The sequence below is a fragment of the Phoenix dactylifera genome, chromosome 2 (assembly GCF_009389715.1).
Source record: "Phoenix dactylifera cultivar Barhee BC4 chromosome 2, palm_55x_up_171113_PBpolish2nd_filt_p, whole genome shotgun sequence".
Taxonomy (NCBI): domain Eukaryota; kingdom Viridiplantae; phylum Streptophyta; class Magnoliopsida; order Arecales; family Arecaceae; genus Phoenix; species Phoenix dactylifera.
The window spans coordinates 11,582,463-11,598,961 of NC_052393.1; the positions used below are offsets into that span (position 1 = coordinate 11,582,463).

The following is a 16,499-nucleotide window of genomic DNA, read 5'->3' on the forward strand; positions in this document are numbered from 1 at the left end:
GATCGATGATGCACACCGACAATAGAAGATGCCCCTCCATCTATCTGATTTCAACCGAGATTAATACTGCCTTAGAAAACCTTCAGCTCATCTAGGCAGCAGAGAGTCCAACAGTTAACCAGCCATGTGCCACTATAAAGATTGGTGATCTGCCAAAACGCCTTGGATTCTTTTGAAGCCAATGGAATGGAATATGGATGGCTGGGTAATGGCAAAGGAGGAAGGTATTTCGAATGGGAACTGGTCCATGAAAATGAACAGAGAGATTGCCCCAGGTAAAGGCTATCCTGAGCTGAAGCATCCATAAACTTTCCCAAGAACCACCAGGATTGGGTTTGTATATTACGAACAGAGAGATTGCCCCAGGTAAAGGCTATCCTGAGCTGAAGCATCCATAAACTTTCCCAAGAACCACCAGGATCGGGTTTGTATATTACGAACAGAGAGATTGTGTCCCACGTAAAGGCTATCCTGAGCTGAAGCATCTATAAACTTCCCCAACGACCAACAGAGAGATTCGCCTTCCTTCGCGCGAATCCACCGTTGGATTACCCACCGCGATCCGAGCTCCGTCATTCATCAATCTGCACAGGGCTTAAAGCGAACAGTAGATGATCCAGCGGTGGCTTCGCGAGACGAAGGAAGGTGAATCCTTCTTTACTTACACGCCTGACGTGAACTACCGTCGGGTCCACAATTTTTGCTGGCTTCTTTTTAGAGGAACTGCCAGCTCCGCTCGCTAACCTGACCTCAAGCAACCCAACCCCGCCGATGATGGTAACCATGAGCTTTCTCAAAAGGACACAACGGTACGTGTGGGCGGAGAGGAGCGGCACCAGCATCACAGGGTGCATAGGTTCTTGGTGGGCGACGACGGCAAAGGCTGCGATGTCACTGGTCTGTTCGTTCTCACGGGAGGCAAATCTTCGACGATGGACCCTTGGTGGTGGGTTTCGCCTTTGACATTGAAAGGAGAGAGAAGTCCAGGGTATAGTGGATTGTGGAGGGAGACCGAAATACTAGATTCTTCCATCAGGCGACATTGATCAGGAGATATCAGAACAGGATTAGAGTCATCAGAGGCGAGGATGGACAGTTATCGGAGGATCCGGATATGATTCTGAGGATTTTGGAGAGATTTTTCAGGGCCAGGTGGACTGAGGAGGCAGGGGGTGTGAGCCCGGTGGATATTCGGTTGCCTAGTGTAGGGGTGACGGAGGAGGAGACTGCAGCACTGATCAGGCCGGTTTCGGAGAGGGAGATTAGGGAGACAGTCTGGTCCCTTGAGGGGGACAAGGCTCCAGGGCCGGACGGTTTTCCTCCGTTGTTCTTTCGGAGGTATTGGACGATTGTGGGACAGGATGTGATAGCAGCCATACAGCAGTTCTTCAGTACAGCTACATTGTCTACTGATTGGCAGAGGACGTTCATCACACTGATACCGAAGCGGCAGGATGCTACTGAGCCGAGCCACTTCCGCCCGATTAGCCTGTGCACGACTTTGTACAAGGCCACAACGAAGATACTTGCCGTTAGGTTGAGGAATATTCTCCCGAGGTTAATTAGTCCAGAGCAGGGGGCGTTTGTGGGAGGGCGGAGTATCACAGACAACGTGCTTATTGCTCAGGAGTTTATGTTTGACCTTCGTAGGGCCTCGAGGAGGAGGAGCTTGATGGGGATCAAGCTTGATATGGAGAGGGCCTACGACAGGATGAGATGGGATTTTGTACAGCAGTCTTTGCAGGGGTTTGGGTTTCCCGAGAGGTGGATCAGCTGGGTTATGGGCTGTGTTCGGGGCTCCTCTTTTGCCATTTTGGTAAATGGTACGCCATCCCGTTTCTTTGAGTCTTCCAGAGGGCTGCGCCAGGGATGCCCCCTCTCCCCCCTGCTCTTCATCATCTGCGCCGATGCGCTCTTGAGAGCTCTCAGACAGGCTGTATCCCTGCATGAGTTAGAGGTTTACAGGCCAGTGGAGGGGGCTACACCGATTTCTCACATGCTCTTCGCAGATGATTGTTTATTGCTAGCTCGGTCGAATCGGCAGGCCGCAGGTGTCATCAGTAGGATTCTCCGGGACTATTGTGCTGTGTCGGGTCAATGTATTAATTTCTCTAAGTCAGCTATATGTTTCAACCCGAAGACTACTTTGGCAGTGAAGAATTCTATTCTGGAAATTTTGGGGGTGGGTGAGCAGGAGGGCACATTGAGATACTTGGGGATTCCACTCTCAGGTCGGCGGCTACGTAGCAGGGATTGTTCCTCTCTAGAGCTTAGTATCAGACATAGACTGGAGGGATGGCAGATGCACACATTATCGATGATGGGGAGGATCACCTTGGTTCGGTCAGTTCTCTCTTTGATTCCCACTTACTTTCTCTCCAACTCTTTCATTCCAGTGGCGGTCCTGAGGACTCTTGAGCAGCTCTTTAGGAACTTCATCTGGGGGAGGAGTCGTGGCAGAGGCGGTATTCACTTATTAGCATGGAAGGTTGTGCGTCAGCCGACTAGATTGGGGGGTTTGGGGTTGCAGTCTTTGGTGGTGAGACGGGAGGCTCTAGCGGCACGTCACGTAGCCAGATTCATGCTAGAGCCCGATAGTATGTGGTCCTCGCTGATGAGGGCCAAGTATGGTCTATTGCTGCCCGGGACACGAGCTGGCAGTCACCATTCACCGGTTTGGAGGGAGATGTGTGCCAGAGCCATGTTGGTGCTTCCGGAGATTAGATGGGCCATTGGGGACGGGCGATCTATTGATGTTTTGGAGGACTGCTGGGTGACTGAGTTGCCGATCAGTTGTTTGCCGACTATGGTGGATTCGGCGAGGTTGAGTGGATACAGAGTTTGTGACTTGCTGGACCCTGTTGGGGGTCAGTGGAGGGCTGGGCTGATTCGGGAGGTTCTTGGGGAGCAGTTGGCAGAGTTGGTTTTGGCTCTTCCGGTACCAGCTCGGGAGGAGCCTGACAGGCTAGTATGGATGCCATCAGGCCGGACGCGGGTACGAGCTAGGGATCTTCATTCTTTGTGCAATAGGGAGCCAGCCCGACTGATTGAGGGAGGATGGATCTAGAGGATGCGGGTTCACCTACGAGTGGCGCTTTTCATCTGGAAGGTGGCATGGGGGTGCCTACCGACCAGAAGCGTGCTAGCTCGGCGAGGAGTACGGGTTACCCAGTTTTGTCAGGTGTGCATGGAGATTGAGGAGACCATCGATCATGCCCTTCTGCAGTGTCCTAGGGCGAGGGAGATTTGGAGTAGTTCACCTGCACCCTTACCCCAGGTGATGGAGTCGACACAGGATTTGATCCATCTGCTGAGAGTTTCTATGCAGAGCCCCAGATTTTGGGAGGAGGGGATCCTCAGGGCATACCTGACCTATCATATTTGGTTGGACAGGAATGCCGGCATATTTGAGGGTAGGAGGTTGTCGCCGAGGATGGTGGCGGATAGAGCTGTAGCGCAGGCTAGGGAGGCTACTGCAGTTACCACGTTGATCTCTATTGAGATGGCCAGGGACATCTGGGGCACTCTCTCCGCTGTTGTAGCGCCCAGGTTCGCCTATGTTTCTTGGGCACCCCCACCCCTTGGTCATCTCAAAGTGAACTTCGATGGTAGTATGTCGATGGATGGTGCATCTGGTGGTGTTGGATTCGTGATCAGAGATTCTTCTGGTAGGCTGGTAGCAGCCGGGGGTCGGCGCACGCCGGGGATTACTGTTGTAGGAGCAGAGCTTCGGGCTGCATGGGAGGGGTTGTTATATGCGAGGAGGTCCCTCGGAGTTGAGAGGGTGTATCTCGAGGGGGACTCTGCGGTGGTGATTGACTGGATCCGAGGCGTGGACAGGTATGGTGATGGCCATCCTCTCATCAGAGACTCTCGCAGGCTGGTTCAGGAGATGGGTGGTCTGCAGGCAGCACATGTGTTTCGGGAGGCGAACAGAGCAGCAGACTGGGTCGCCTCTTTCGTCGTCCGGCACTCCGGAGATTTTCTATGGACATCTATAGGAGATATTCCTTCTCCTTTGTACTCTTTGCTTTCTCGTGATTTGGCAGGATGTACTCAAGTTAGAGCTATATAAATTGCCGCATTTACCAAAAAAAAAAAAAAAGGAGAGAGCATGTCCGGTGGCGTGGACCTCCAGTTGAGACTGCTCGGTCACTTCCTTATCTTGGTTAACCTCGGACTCGGACCAGAGTTACCACAGGAACATTAACACAAATGCCGATTTGCAAATAAAAATATATTTGTCTAGGCATAAAGAGAGGTGTTATATGCAATATTAATAAAATCTTGGCTGTTGATGCTGGACGTTTATGCAAAAGAGAAATTAACTATGTAACTGTTTTAGTAATATAATATGATATATCATTAATTCTATTTCTATTATTTATCATTTATGAAATATGCCATCGTGTAAATTTATACTTCACAACTTTAGTTTAGTGCTAATAATTGATACAATAAAATATAAACATAATATGTAATGATATTAGTGTTAGTGTTAAAACATAGAATTATGGTATTTGGTATATTTTCATGTTACATAATAGAATATATATATTAATGCACTGATATTATATAATAATTATAATATGCTATTCTATTTTTTAATGTCATAATGTGACATAATGTATAGCTATTATATTATTAGTGCTAATTATTATCTTATTGAAAAATATGGTTAGTTCTAAATATGGATTTGATTTGGATTACTAAGTACTTCAAGTTGAACCCAAGTTAAAGAACTAATGCAATATATTTTTGATAGGCTTTCTTAAATCTAATGATAAATTTGTTTACTCTAATATTAGCTTTATGTTATCGTTGATGTCTAATTGTTTAAATATTTTTTCTTGCATTATATTCGGTGTGCGTTTGGATTGTTCTTAACTTGAATTGCCCTGAAGAACCCAATGGATCGATAAATAAATCCTAGAGTCAATCTAGTCCAATTTAATGCAACTGAATGAGGCTTGGGTTTAATTTTGTCTCAATTAAAATGTGAATGGGATATGGTGTGTGTTCATCCTTATCAATCCGAGATCCAACTTGGATATCTAACCTGATCGGTTTGCAGATCTTACGAATATGTACAAGTCGTTCACGTTTTTGCCACAAGAACTACATCAAGTGGCACCCACCAACAATTTTTTTTTTTTTTTGATACTTGTCACGACCCCCCCCGTTCCCGGCGGGCCGTCGCGACGGTCCTAGGGTGCGGGTAGGCATAAGGCCACCAGCCATCACGTAGAACCCTATTACCTATCAATCATTATTAAATTCTGAAAAATTTTGGCATGATGCATGCACAAAATGATCACCTTTCCTATAGTGACCTGTCAGGATTATCTCAATACATACAACACACTACCTGTCAGAGCAGCAATCACATAATCTGTCACAATATAACCTGGACAACACATGTATCATCACAGGCATACAACTGATCTGCACATATATATATATACCTGCTCTCCAATCCATCCATGGTCAAACCCATATCCACAACAGGATCTATGACTATAACTATACACTATATACAACAGAAGGTTTATAATACACCAAAAGGTATAAACCTCTATCTAGATTATACTATACTATACTATGGAGCGGCACAGCAAGCACACAATCTCTAACCCTGCTCCTCTCTATACAATACCTGCCCTGCAATCAAAAACACCAAATTAGGGAGTGAGTATACGAATACTCAGTGAGTGGAGTAGAGAGTACTATGCACATGAGACAGAATATAATCATGGCTCGAGATGAAATCTCAAGATCAATAACAACATGAATATGAACTCAACATAGAGAATATAGAGTAAATCATCAATATCACCACAATCAATATCAACTCATCTGAAGCATATATGGAATAATCAAGTAAACATATATGCTACTCATGAATATGCTCAACAGATCATAATGCTGGAACATACAAATCAGGTGTCAATATGCTGAAATCATCACTAGACAGCTGTCGGGAGGTGGGTTTTACGCCCCAGGCGAACCAGCAACAACTCCTTACTGTCACATGCATATGCAGGATAATACACCATATCGATAATGGAAATGCTAGACAGCTGTCGGAAGATGGGTTTTACGCCCCAGGCGAACCAGCAACAACTCCCTACTGTCACATTCATATGCAGGATAAGACACCACACTAATCATGTAAATGCCGGCTAGTATCCAGAACAGAAATCCATCTCACATCTACATACTAAACGGCACCTCGCGGGAATTCTACATCCGCGGAAAGCCATACTGCACCTCGCGGGGTCTTACTATGCCCGGCGGCAAGCAGAATATAAGTCGTAGGACCGGCCGATCCTACGCCTAGGGCCGTGTCCCCCCTAGGAAGGGACTGGGCTCCGCCCACCCAGAAGGCTACTATGTGCACAAAGGCCGATGTTCAACCCCATCGACTATAGGTGTCCTGCAGATACTGCCAAGCCATGCATAAATGCCATAATGCACCCTCCCAATACTCTACTAAAAAGGAGTATAATCAAGATTACCACTCACTCGATCATGACCCAATCATAAACTAACATCAGGGTTAGGAGTGAGGGTCAAGGAAGTGCAATACAACTCAATATACCACTAAAAAGGCTCTACAAATCTTTGAAATGGAGGAAATGAAATCAATTTACAAAAAAAGTTATTTCACAATTTGGAACCAATTTAATTACTCATAAAAGAGTATAATCAAGCTACGACTCACAAGTCTTTAAAATAGAGGAAATGAAATCAATTTACAAAAGAAATCATTTCACAATTCGGAATCAATTTGATTACTCATCAACCCCTCGTAATTCCTCTCAATGTTCTCTCAAATGCATGTACAGAATAATCAAGCATGGAGAATCAAGATTATAGAGGAATCTACTACAATATCAATCAATATGCTCAAGTGGAATCAATTCACACTTGGCGACATTCATGAAAATGAATTAAGGATGCTCATGGTGCAAAGTACATGACTCCCACTCACCTGTCAATCTGGCACAGCCCTGATACGCCTCCAAAAATCTACAGCTGGTAGTGGGGAACTTCTTCCTCTTGTTCCCTAGCTTCTTGCCCAACTGTGACATGCATTTACAATACATTTAGTCCTGTATCAAGGGCTATAATCTACGTGCCAATTATAATATAGGGAACTTTAATTGATTCAACTCCCCCGTTCCCTAAATCTTTTCTTTTCTTTCCTTTTTTTCTTTTTCTATTAATTAACTCATCATTTATGTATACCAGGGATTCCCTTGCATGAGTACAAGGTCCTTTTTAGCTTGATCTAGGCTTAATACTCTATTATAGCATGAAATCCCTTATTTTCCACCCGGATGAACAGTAATCCGGACCGACAGCCGGTTACTTCATCCCGGGTTTGATCTACTTTCCAGACTCCAAATTTGATGAAATTTTTACCTAACATTCTACACTCATAGAAAATTCCAAAGAGGTAACATGCATTGCTATCGGAGGTCGTTTGACCCCCTAAATAATTCGCCGAAGTTGGAACTTCGACACAGTTTTTCCGTAGTGCCGGAAAAATTTGTCAAAATCCGATTCTTCCTCTTTTAACCGCCTCTACAACCCTTATCCGACCCCTCTAGACTATATCCACCCTTTGTATAGCCTAATGTTATCAAAAGACTAGATAGGGACGGATATTTACCTTTTTCTTTTTGGAAATCGAGGTCCTTGCGTAGAGGAGAAGGAGATCTACATTTTTTCCTTCAGCTGGAAGTGCACCCGGGATTCCTTTCCCTTTCTTTTTCTTCTTCTTCTTCCTCTTCCTTTCTTCCTTTCCTTTCCTCTTCTTCTTTTTCTTCCTCTCTGTCGCCTGAGAACCCCTCCCTTTCTTCTCTCTGCTTCATTCCCGTGAGCCACCAACCACCCCATTTAAATCACATCAAAGCACTATTCACCTTTGTTTAATATTATTAAATTTCCATTTTGCCCCTAACACTTCAACATATCTACAACTATGCCATTATCTTTTGATTCCTTCTAATTTTACCCTTTTTATCAATTTTAAAGGACTATTCTATCCCTTTTTATATATAAAAAATTTTTTTGGGGTTATTACAATACTAAGGGAGGCAAAAGCCACCCAAGTCTTGATTAAAAGAATTAGTAATTACAGAGAGGATGAGTTACAAAAAGTAGAGAGCCTATCAGACAGAACTGCAGGTGTCAGTTGTAACCAAATAAACCCATGAGAAAGTAAAGAAAATAACAATCTGTTAGTTGTGTATAAGCCAAAACAAAAACAAAAACAAAAACAAAATACTATGTCATCTTTTGAAGAGCAGACCAGCCAGCCACTTTAGCGAAACCAAGAAGATCTTTCTGATTGTAGAGTATAGATCAATACTTAAATAGATGCATTACCTTCCAAAACACCTTTTGTTCCATCGAGCTTTTGTTGAGGAACATCCTAGAGTTATGCATTACCTTCCAAAACCCCTTTTCTTCCGTCGAGCTTTTGTTGGGGAACATACTAGAGTTTCTTCCAGCAACACCACACAATTGTTACCACTGGCATAAAAAAAGCCTATTCTGCTGAGGAGCTTCTATTAAGGAATATTCTTCCATTTCTCTCAACCCAACAACACTATATAGTTTCTTGATAATGGCTGAAGCTCGAAATTTGGCAAATGATAGTAAGCAGAGGTTGAACAAGAGCTGTAGCTGAAGAAAACAAAGTTGCAATCCTTCAGTTATTGAAGTAGCTGGTTGTAGTTGAGGCACAAGTTGAAGGTGGGGCTGATCTGCTTTGCAGTTTCTTTCCTTTCAAGGATTGCATGACAGTTGAATAGTAAGCAGGACATAATATGCTCCAATCATATTTGACTTCTAAGAGAATATCCCAGAAAAGATGTAGCTGGTTGAAACTTCATCATATGCAACCAAGGCAGAACCATGCTGATAAGGAAAAACAGGATCCTCTGCTTGAGCAATATGAAATAAGAGCATTCCATAAAAAAAAAAAAAGAAAAAAGAAAAAAATAGCATAAAAATTTAACTGATCTAAAATTCATCCATTATTTAGTCATCCACAAGCTTAGTGACAGCATTCTTTAGAACTTTCACATTTAAAGACTGTAGCTCATGGGCCATGGCAGACGTTTAGGAATAAATACATGAATCACTATGACATGCAACAAGGATCAGATTAATCTGGAATTCACTTGAATCCCAAGAAATAGAGCAGAAATTGAAAGTAATCGAAGTGATAGATGGATCTCAACAACTGCAGCTTTCTTTCATTCCATGGTGGATTTCTGAAACTAAATTCAGTCAGGAAGGTTCTTCTGACAACTGCTTTACTATGGCTGAAAACGTCGAAAGAGAACTTGCCATGGTAATGCCCAAAACCACTTTGTCCAACTCCTCCAAATGGTATCGTTTCCAATAGGTACTACAAAAATAAGGGTCACGTGTTAGTTTGCATGTCTCATTAGACAGGAAAATTTCAGTAGGGCTGTTAGACTCTAAAATCTGTAATCCTTCTAGCGCATCTAACAACTGCTGCTGGTTTCTAAAGGTGTATGAACACAGGACGTCAATCGAAGACTTAAAAGAACATTACTGATATAGAACGTGAGAAGCAGCAGCATGGTTCAGATGTAAAAACACTGTATTAAGTCAAGTGGAGATGAAAGGCAGAAAAGCTTTTAGAGAGTAGCAAGGGAATACTTGTATAATGGCATCGTTAAAAGCGACGGTTCCCGAAGATGTTTCTGCAATGATTTGGCGTTTCAACTTTTCATCATTAGTGAAGGCATAGACAACAAGAGGTTTTGGCCTTGCTCTTATAAATTGAATGCTCTCCTCAATCTTCTTTAACTGCAAAATAGGAAACGTGAGAGTGAAAAATACAAGTTCTTGCTTAACCGGAAAACAAGAGAAGTAATGCAAATGGGGGAGATTTCTCACCGTGATGATTGGAAGCAACGGGCCAAATATCTCTTCAGTCATGATCTCAGCATCAAGTGGGGGATCTATCAGTATAGTTGGCTCGATGAACCTACGGGCATTGCATGATTGTTCAGTACACGATCTATTACTGGAGGCAGAAGATGGAGGAACAGCTGGAAACAAAAGGCAAGAATGCAACGACAAGAATGGATGTTTGGGAAGTTACAATTTCTCAGAATCTAGGGAGCCGCCATGCACAATTGAAGCCGCAACAGATGGATCTTTTAGAAGATTGCTCAGTCTTTCAAAATTTTGCTTGTTAACGACCCTAGAAATGTAGTCAGGTTTTACAAAGAATTTCCTGATCGTTTCCTTCAGTAAATCAACCTAAAACAAACAAGGATAAGGCAGGGCCAGCTATAGTTAGGAACTGAAACATTGGAACATCATATGTATAGGTTGGAAATTGATCGAGCAGCAAAAGCAGTATTAACAGTGGAAATCAAAACGCAGTGCTTCTTGACTGATGCTTACCAGAATGGGTGCAAATTTGTCTTCCACGAGCATATAATCAATTGCTATGCAGGCTTGCCCACAGCAAGGTCCCCATTTTCCTCCGACTACTCGTTCAACAGCCATCTAGATTTAGGGTAGAACAACATTAGCACTGTTTCTCAGACCAAGCTCAACATAAGAAAAATATAGAGGTAGTTCCCTTCAAACGCACACCATAAGTTACAGACTGAGAAAGTCATGGCCATGAAATAAAAAAAAAGGCAATATGCTATGTGCATCAGTACTGTTGAGTACTCCACGCCCTTTTAGTTCCACATTGGGATAAAAGTATATCAATAACAGACAAACTGGTTATGAACGATACGTGTATACTATCAATGTTGGGTCCTAGCCCCTCACTAGTACTATTTTCGTCAACATGATTTTTTCAGTGTGTTCGTAGGCATTAAAGCACCTCTTCAAAACATTAGTATCACTAGTGGAGACACATCGTTGTGACAACCTTGAACCATGACACCCCTTAATCACATTTATGCACCTAAGTAATCCCAAAAGGATGTCTCTTCTTGTAATTGCCACATATGAGATGAAGCAAGATTAACCATGCCGGAATATATTGCCCTATATCAGGTATACCGTACCATATCAGTATTCTTAATTGAATCAATACTTAGTACTAAGTATCAGTATGCCAAACCATCCCCAAAGAGGCATACCAACCGTGTACTAACATGGTTTGGTAAAGGATTCGGTATTGAGATTGAAAACCTTGAGATGGAATGCTGTTAGTATGTTTCGTATGATGCATGACGCTTAATTTGCACCTCAGAGGAGAGAGATCCTTCTGGAGGATGACTCGGCGACGGTCATTAGATAGATCTTGCAGGTTTCCGAAGGGGTTGGTCATTATCACCCACTGCTAAAAGATATTCGGGCCATGATTCGTAGTGGGATGGTGCTCCAGGTGAAGCATGCGTTTAGAGAGGCCAATGGAGCTGCAGATTGAGTGGCTTTTTTTGTTGTCAGCCATTCGGAGGACCACCTCTGGATAGGAGAGGCGGAGTTGCCCAGTGAACTTCGTGATGTATTATTTTTTGATTTTTTTGGTTGTATCCGTACTAGTTATGTATGATACTTCCGTTCTTAGTGCAAAAAAAAAAAAAAAAAAAAAAAAAAAAACCTTCAAATCTTTATAAATGAGTAAATCATAGTTGGACCCCTAGTTAGGGTTTTAGCAAGGGGGTGCATGTCTCATCCATGTAATTTGATGGCAGGGATTAGATTATATACAAGTTAATGCTATGCTTTTGTGGGTTTGCATATGTAGTTATACCTGGGTTTTTTTTTCTTGGTTTTCCCTTTTTCTTATTTGATGAACGCATATTCCAGAACTACCTGTTATCAACTTGCCTTGCATTAAAATAACATACCTTCCTTTCTCTTGAGCTTGATAGTGAATCAAAAATTGCTGGGCACTTCCCCCCCAATTCAAGAACAACTGGTGTCAGATGCTTTGCAGCTGCAGTCATGACAATGCGTCCAACCCGTGGGCTCCCTAGATATATTTGAACAAAATTAAGTGTTCTATAAGAAGTTGATAGGAGCAATTAATACTTATTTTTGCGGAAAATAAACACAAGTGCTAGATAATTTATTTGAATAAAATTAAATGTTCTATAATAAGTTGATAGGAGCAATTAATATTGTTTTGGAGGAAAATAAACACAAGTGCTAGATAATGCACCACAAAATTATGAGTCGACTTTAGCAGGTGCCACATCATAAATGTCAAAAATATCAAATGCTCTAACCACTTGATGTGAACCCCAATTCATGTGACCACGCATTTGTGTTTAATGATTAATATAAAATGGATCTTGTACTGTTCGCTTCCTACTCTCACACCATCAATGTGAAGCAAAGAGAGACCCTGTAACAGTGATTAAAATGGGGCCTATTACAGTGTGAGTCAAGCAGCTGTTGCTTCCAATATGCCAAAACTTAAAATCATTAAATATGTTAAACATCTGGCATGCAGTTTAGAAGGCTTGAACTTGCCAGTGAAAAAGATCTTATCCCATTTGTGCTCCAAGAGCTGCTCTCCAACATCTGGACCACCTCCAATTACCTTTATGGCTTTATTGTCCAAATACTTTGAAACATTGTTTGCTAGAAAATTTGAAGATGCAGGAGCAAGTTCTGAAGGCTTTAGAAGTACTGCATTTCCAGCTGATATAGCTCCAATTAGCGGCTCCAAGGACAGTCCTACATAAAACAGTCATGCGAGTAGTCAATAATAGTAAGAGAGATGGTTAGTTTCATTAGCTGTGTGATGATTGTTATTGAAGGAAGATGTGGATTTGCTACTTCGAGTACAGCATACCAGCATGACATGGAAAGGTCAAAACAGTAACAAGTGAAAGAAGATCAGGTTCCTAAACTGAAATGTATTAGGCATTTAAACCTTCGAGTTCTAACAAGGAAGCAGTTCTATTTTCTCCCTCGTCGATGCTGCTGATTGGTAGGAGGAAGATATTTAGCAAAAATAAACGATCTATACTTAAGCCCACGAAATATCGGAATTGGCATTAGAATGGAGACCGATAAAGAAAGAATACATTAATAAGTAAATATATAAAAATGAAATGTAAAGCCATTTTTCTTTTGAAAATTTTTCACATGAGATTTCATCTGTGCCCCCAGGGAATAGTTGTAGTAGGGCCTCCTCCAAAGTTGAAATAGACTGCTACATATGATGGGCCAACAAAATTCGTAGATTTTCCTGGTAGCAACACTAAAAACTTTGACATGTTGACCTTCGAAAGAATTGAAAGATGGGATGTTCATTTCTTACATATTAGAATTTAAATGTTCGCGAAATCATGCACATAGTGGATAATTAGTGGGACAACTGCCTCATAATCTGACAGAATTCAAGGAACATTTGATGATGTTATGTGGGACTTTGACACCTTTTATGCATAAGTATTGGAAATTGAGGTGTATTGGTGGTGAAAGCCAGCTTAATGTGTTCAAGAGTTTAAGGATACAATTGAGTATATAAGAATCTATCATGCCAAGAAGATTCAATTGTTGGTCTCATTGGCAGACATACAATCAAGATATTTCGAGGCTTCTCCAAGTTCAGCAGACTGCCTAGCAATCATCAATATATACTTGAAACTGCATATTGTGTGTTGTAAGAGAGGCTGACCAGGAGGCTACTTTGTAAGACCAAGAAGAGACACGACATCATCCTTCCGAAACTTATGATGAAGCACAATGGGCATGAATACATTCTACATGTAAAACATAGAGATATCATATTGGTTGTATACTTGCAGTCATCCCTGTTTCCCTTAGAGACATCTTGCTTTTATAAGGCCCCACTAATCAAGAGTCTAGACTTTCGCATCTTTAAATCATAATTCAACCCAACCTACTATATTCCTAATTTTCCCTTCTCTTAATATGATCTTTAACTCAAAACTCTTGGATCAAATCCTAACCTTGAGCCTCATCTATGCTAAGCAATCCCCTCTGCTTAACAAGAGGCCTCACATTCAGAGACTAAAAGAAGATCACATGCCAAAAGTTAGCTAAAAATTCAACCCATGGTTTCTATTTTTTAGTAGAATCGTTAGCAATCTGTCTTGTTGGTCTTGTACCCATGAACCAAGTTTCCCTTAGACCATTTTTTGTCAAAGGTCCCCAAGCCAACAAGCTGGTAAAGTCACTTATGGCTCTATCAAGGACCTAGGTTCAAATCCCATGTTCGCTAAGGTTTTTGAGGCATTAGGGATAATGGATGGAGGACTACTTCCCTTTTTGTAGCCTATAGTCCGCGGGCCTCTTCTAAAATAAACAATTCCGGGTCTCTTGGAGTCGCCAATAATACTCTAGTTCAATTGAAGGGCTTTGAAGAGCCCACAGTGTGCAGATTTAACTCACTTGGCACAACCACCCAACAAGTTTGATCCTTTAAAATCACGGAACCTCAAACTATCCCTTGAGCTCTCATCAATTAGCTACCCCCAAAAATTCTTCACCAAATGAGCACATATCAAGTCCATTTATGATCCTGTGTTGCGTAAGGTGGAAATCTCGTAGATGGATTCAGTCTCTCCTTTATTGTTAGTTTTATATATTTATATAATTAGGTCCTTACATATTTTTTTTCATTTAAATTTTATCGTTCTTGTCAGGTTAAGGGTTCAAATCTATTTAAATCTAATTACAAGCATCACGATTAGCCTGTGGTCAGCCCTAATAGATTCATGCTGCAGTGTCTTCTAGTTCACATAGGTTATGGTTCGGATCTGCTCTGATACTATTTGTAACAACTCAAAACAGATTTGGGTTCCTTGATCATGCGTAAGTACTCAAGATCTACCCAACGAATAACCATTAACCAATATGGGACTAAACACACGCTTGCACAGGTTCTCGTATATTCTCTCACTCTCTTCTTTTGACCTCAAAAAAACAATCTTTGTACCAGTCTTTTCGCTGGCATACGATTGGATACAGAGGTGGACCTCCATCTAGCTCTTTAAATTGTCTCCATTACAGGACCCAAGATGAGAACTTTGTACCAACCTATCGGGATATTCCAAGACGAGAATATCAGCACAACGCCAAGCGGCTCCGGCACCACCTCTGCACTTGTTGGAAACGCTACCATTGGCACGCCAACCTATAACCGCTCAAAGAGAAAAAAAAAACTCCTTACGTTCTTATTTTTAAACCCGACAAAGAACGTAAACAAGTAAACAACAGCTGACCAAAGAAGAGACTAATTTACCTTCGTTGGAGCCATCCATCTCTTCACATTCTCTAGCGCATGGTTCAACGATTTGATCGTAGCGCCCACCTACAAGAAAAGGAAAGAGATGAAGAAAAGAAAGAAAAAAGGGAGGAGAAGCATCTATATAAATTTAATTAGAAAGCTTAAAGGGTTCTTGGGTGACCTCATCTCTATAGGCTTCGGTTTTGTGCTTGCCGAGATCTGCCTTGAGAGCCCGGAAGATGTCCTCTTCCTCCTTATGGAGGATGTCTGACAGAGCTCTCAGCTGAGACTGCCTCCAGGAAAGGCTTCTCGTCCTCCCGCTCTCGAAACTCTCTCTCAACTCTGCCAAAACTCCTTCCAACTCCATTCTTCCCTCGTTGCTTTGCTGCGCACTCTTTGCTCCTCTATTAATAGCAGTTTCAGGTCTCACGGATTCATTTTGATCACAACGCAGTCAGCATCATCGACTATTAATATCCTGCGAGGTTACAACCGGGCGTTGGTTCGTGAAGCCGTCTGCATTTAATTCGCTGAAAATGAAGCAGGGATTAGCCATTACAAATGCCCAACGGTTCGCAAAAGGACGGGGGGACCGTGGGAACGAGTCAATTGTGTTAACCCGGGCGGGGCCTATTTAGCCTGGCATAACACTACCTGTAGGGTAGCGTAGGATTGCAATTAGGCCAGTCCGAGTCCTCGCGGTTCGAGGTTCGGCAACAGGGCTATTTCTGGATGGCTACTGGGGAGCTGCGGTAACGGAGAGAGAGAGACACTTTACGCACTCTTCTCCTACTTAAATACGCCTCTTCTGGTTCATTTTATGCTTTCGTTGAGGGAGAGACACGATTAGTATCCTGTCAAAACAAATCAAGTATTTCGTAAATTTAAGCATTAATAATATATTTATTCACTCACAGAGAAAAAGTTGGCAACTTTTGCGAGGAGGATTTTTTTTTGAGAATTGCAAGGAGGAAACTTACAAGCATCCACATGTCCTATCATGCAAATTGCCAGTGCAACTCTAGCCATCAATATTGTCCTTTTCATTAAAATTCATATTTATGAATACTTCAATCACAAATTCTTGTACATTGGGTACAGAGTTAGTACTGTGCAAAAAAAAAATAATCTAGAGAGAACAAATCAAATACAAAATATGGAGATTTACCCTACTGTCTATTTTCAATGGTGGAGATGATCAAAGAAAGCTTCACAAATAACAAAAAAAAATTATAAAGAGAGAAAATTATAATAGTAAAGTCTTTGT

The 16,499-nt window shown here is 42.0% G+C and overlaps 1 protein-coding gene across 1 annotated transcript; it reads right to left on the reverse strand.

Annotated features, from left to right (window-relative positions):
- Nucleotides 1-8,937: 8,937 nt before the first annotated feature.
- LOC103717123 (aldehyde dehydrogenase family 3 member F1) lies at nt 8,938-15,630 on the reverse strand. The gene is made up of 10 exons (XM_008805393.4): nt 15,414-15,630; nt 15,248-15,316; nt 15,043-15,139; nt 12,502-12,708; nt 11,874-11,998; nt 10,462-10,566; nt 10,154-10,314; nt 9,946-10,036; nt 9,706-9,855; nt 8,938-9,427 (listed from the first exon to the last, which is right to left on the reverse strand). Exons 1-10 carry the CDS (start codon nt 15,597-15,599, stop codon nt 9,194-9,196), a joined length of 1,425 nt encoding a protein of 474 aa, XP_008803615.2. The 5' UTR covers nt 15,600-15,630; the 3' UTR covers nt 8,938-9,193.
- Between the last annotated feature and the right edge of the window lie 869 nt (nt 15,631-16,499).

What these genes read in the sequence shown, in the direction of transcription:
- LOC103717123 (XM_008805393.4), bottom strand. Translation starts at nt 15,599, where the DNA reads ATGGAGTTGGAAGGAGTTTTGGCAGAGTTGAGAGAGAGTTTCGAGAGC. An exon ending in GATGGATGGCTCCAACGAAG is followed by an intron (nt 15,140 to 15,247) that starts GTAAATTAGTCT and finishes GAGCGGTTATAG; the next exon opens with GTTGGCGTGCCAATGGTAGC. An exon ending in GTCTTGGAATATCCCGATAG is followed by an intron (nt 12,709 to 15,042) that starts GTTGGTACAAAG and finishes TGTTTTATGTAG; the next exon opens with GACTGTCCTTGGAGCCGCTA.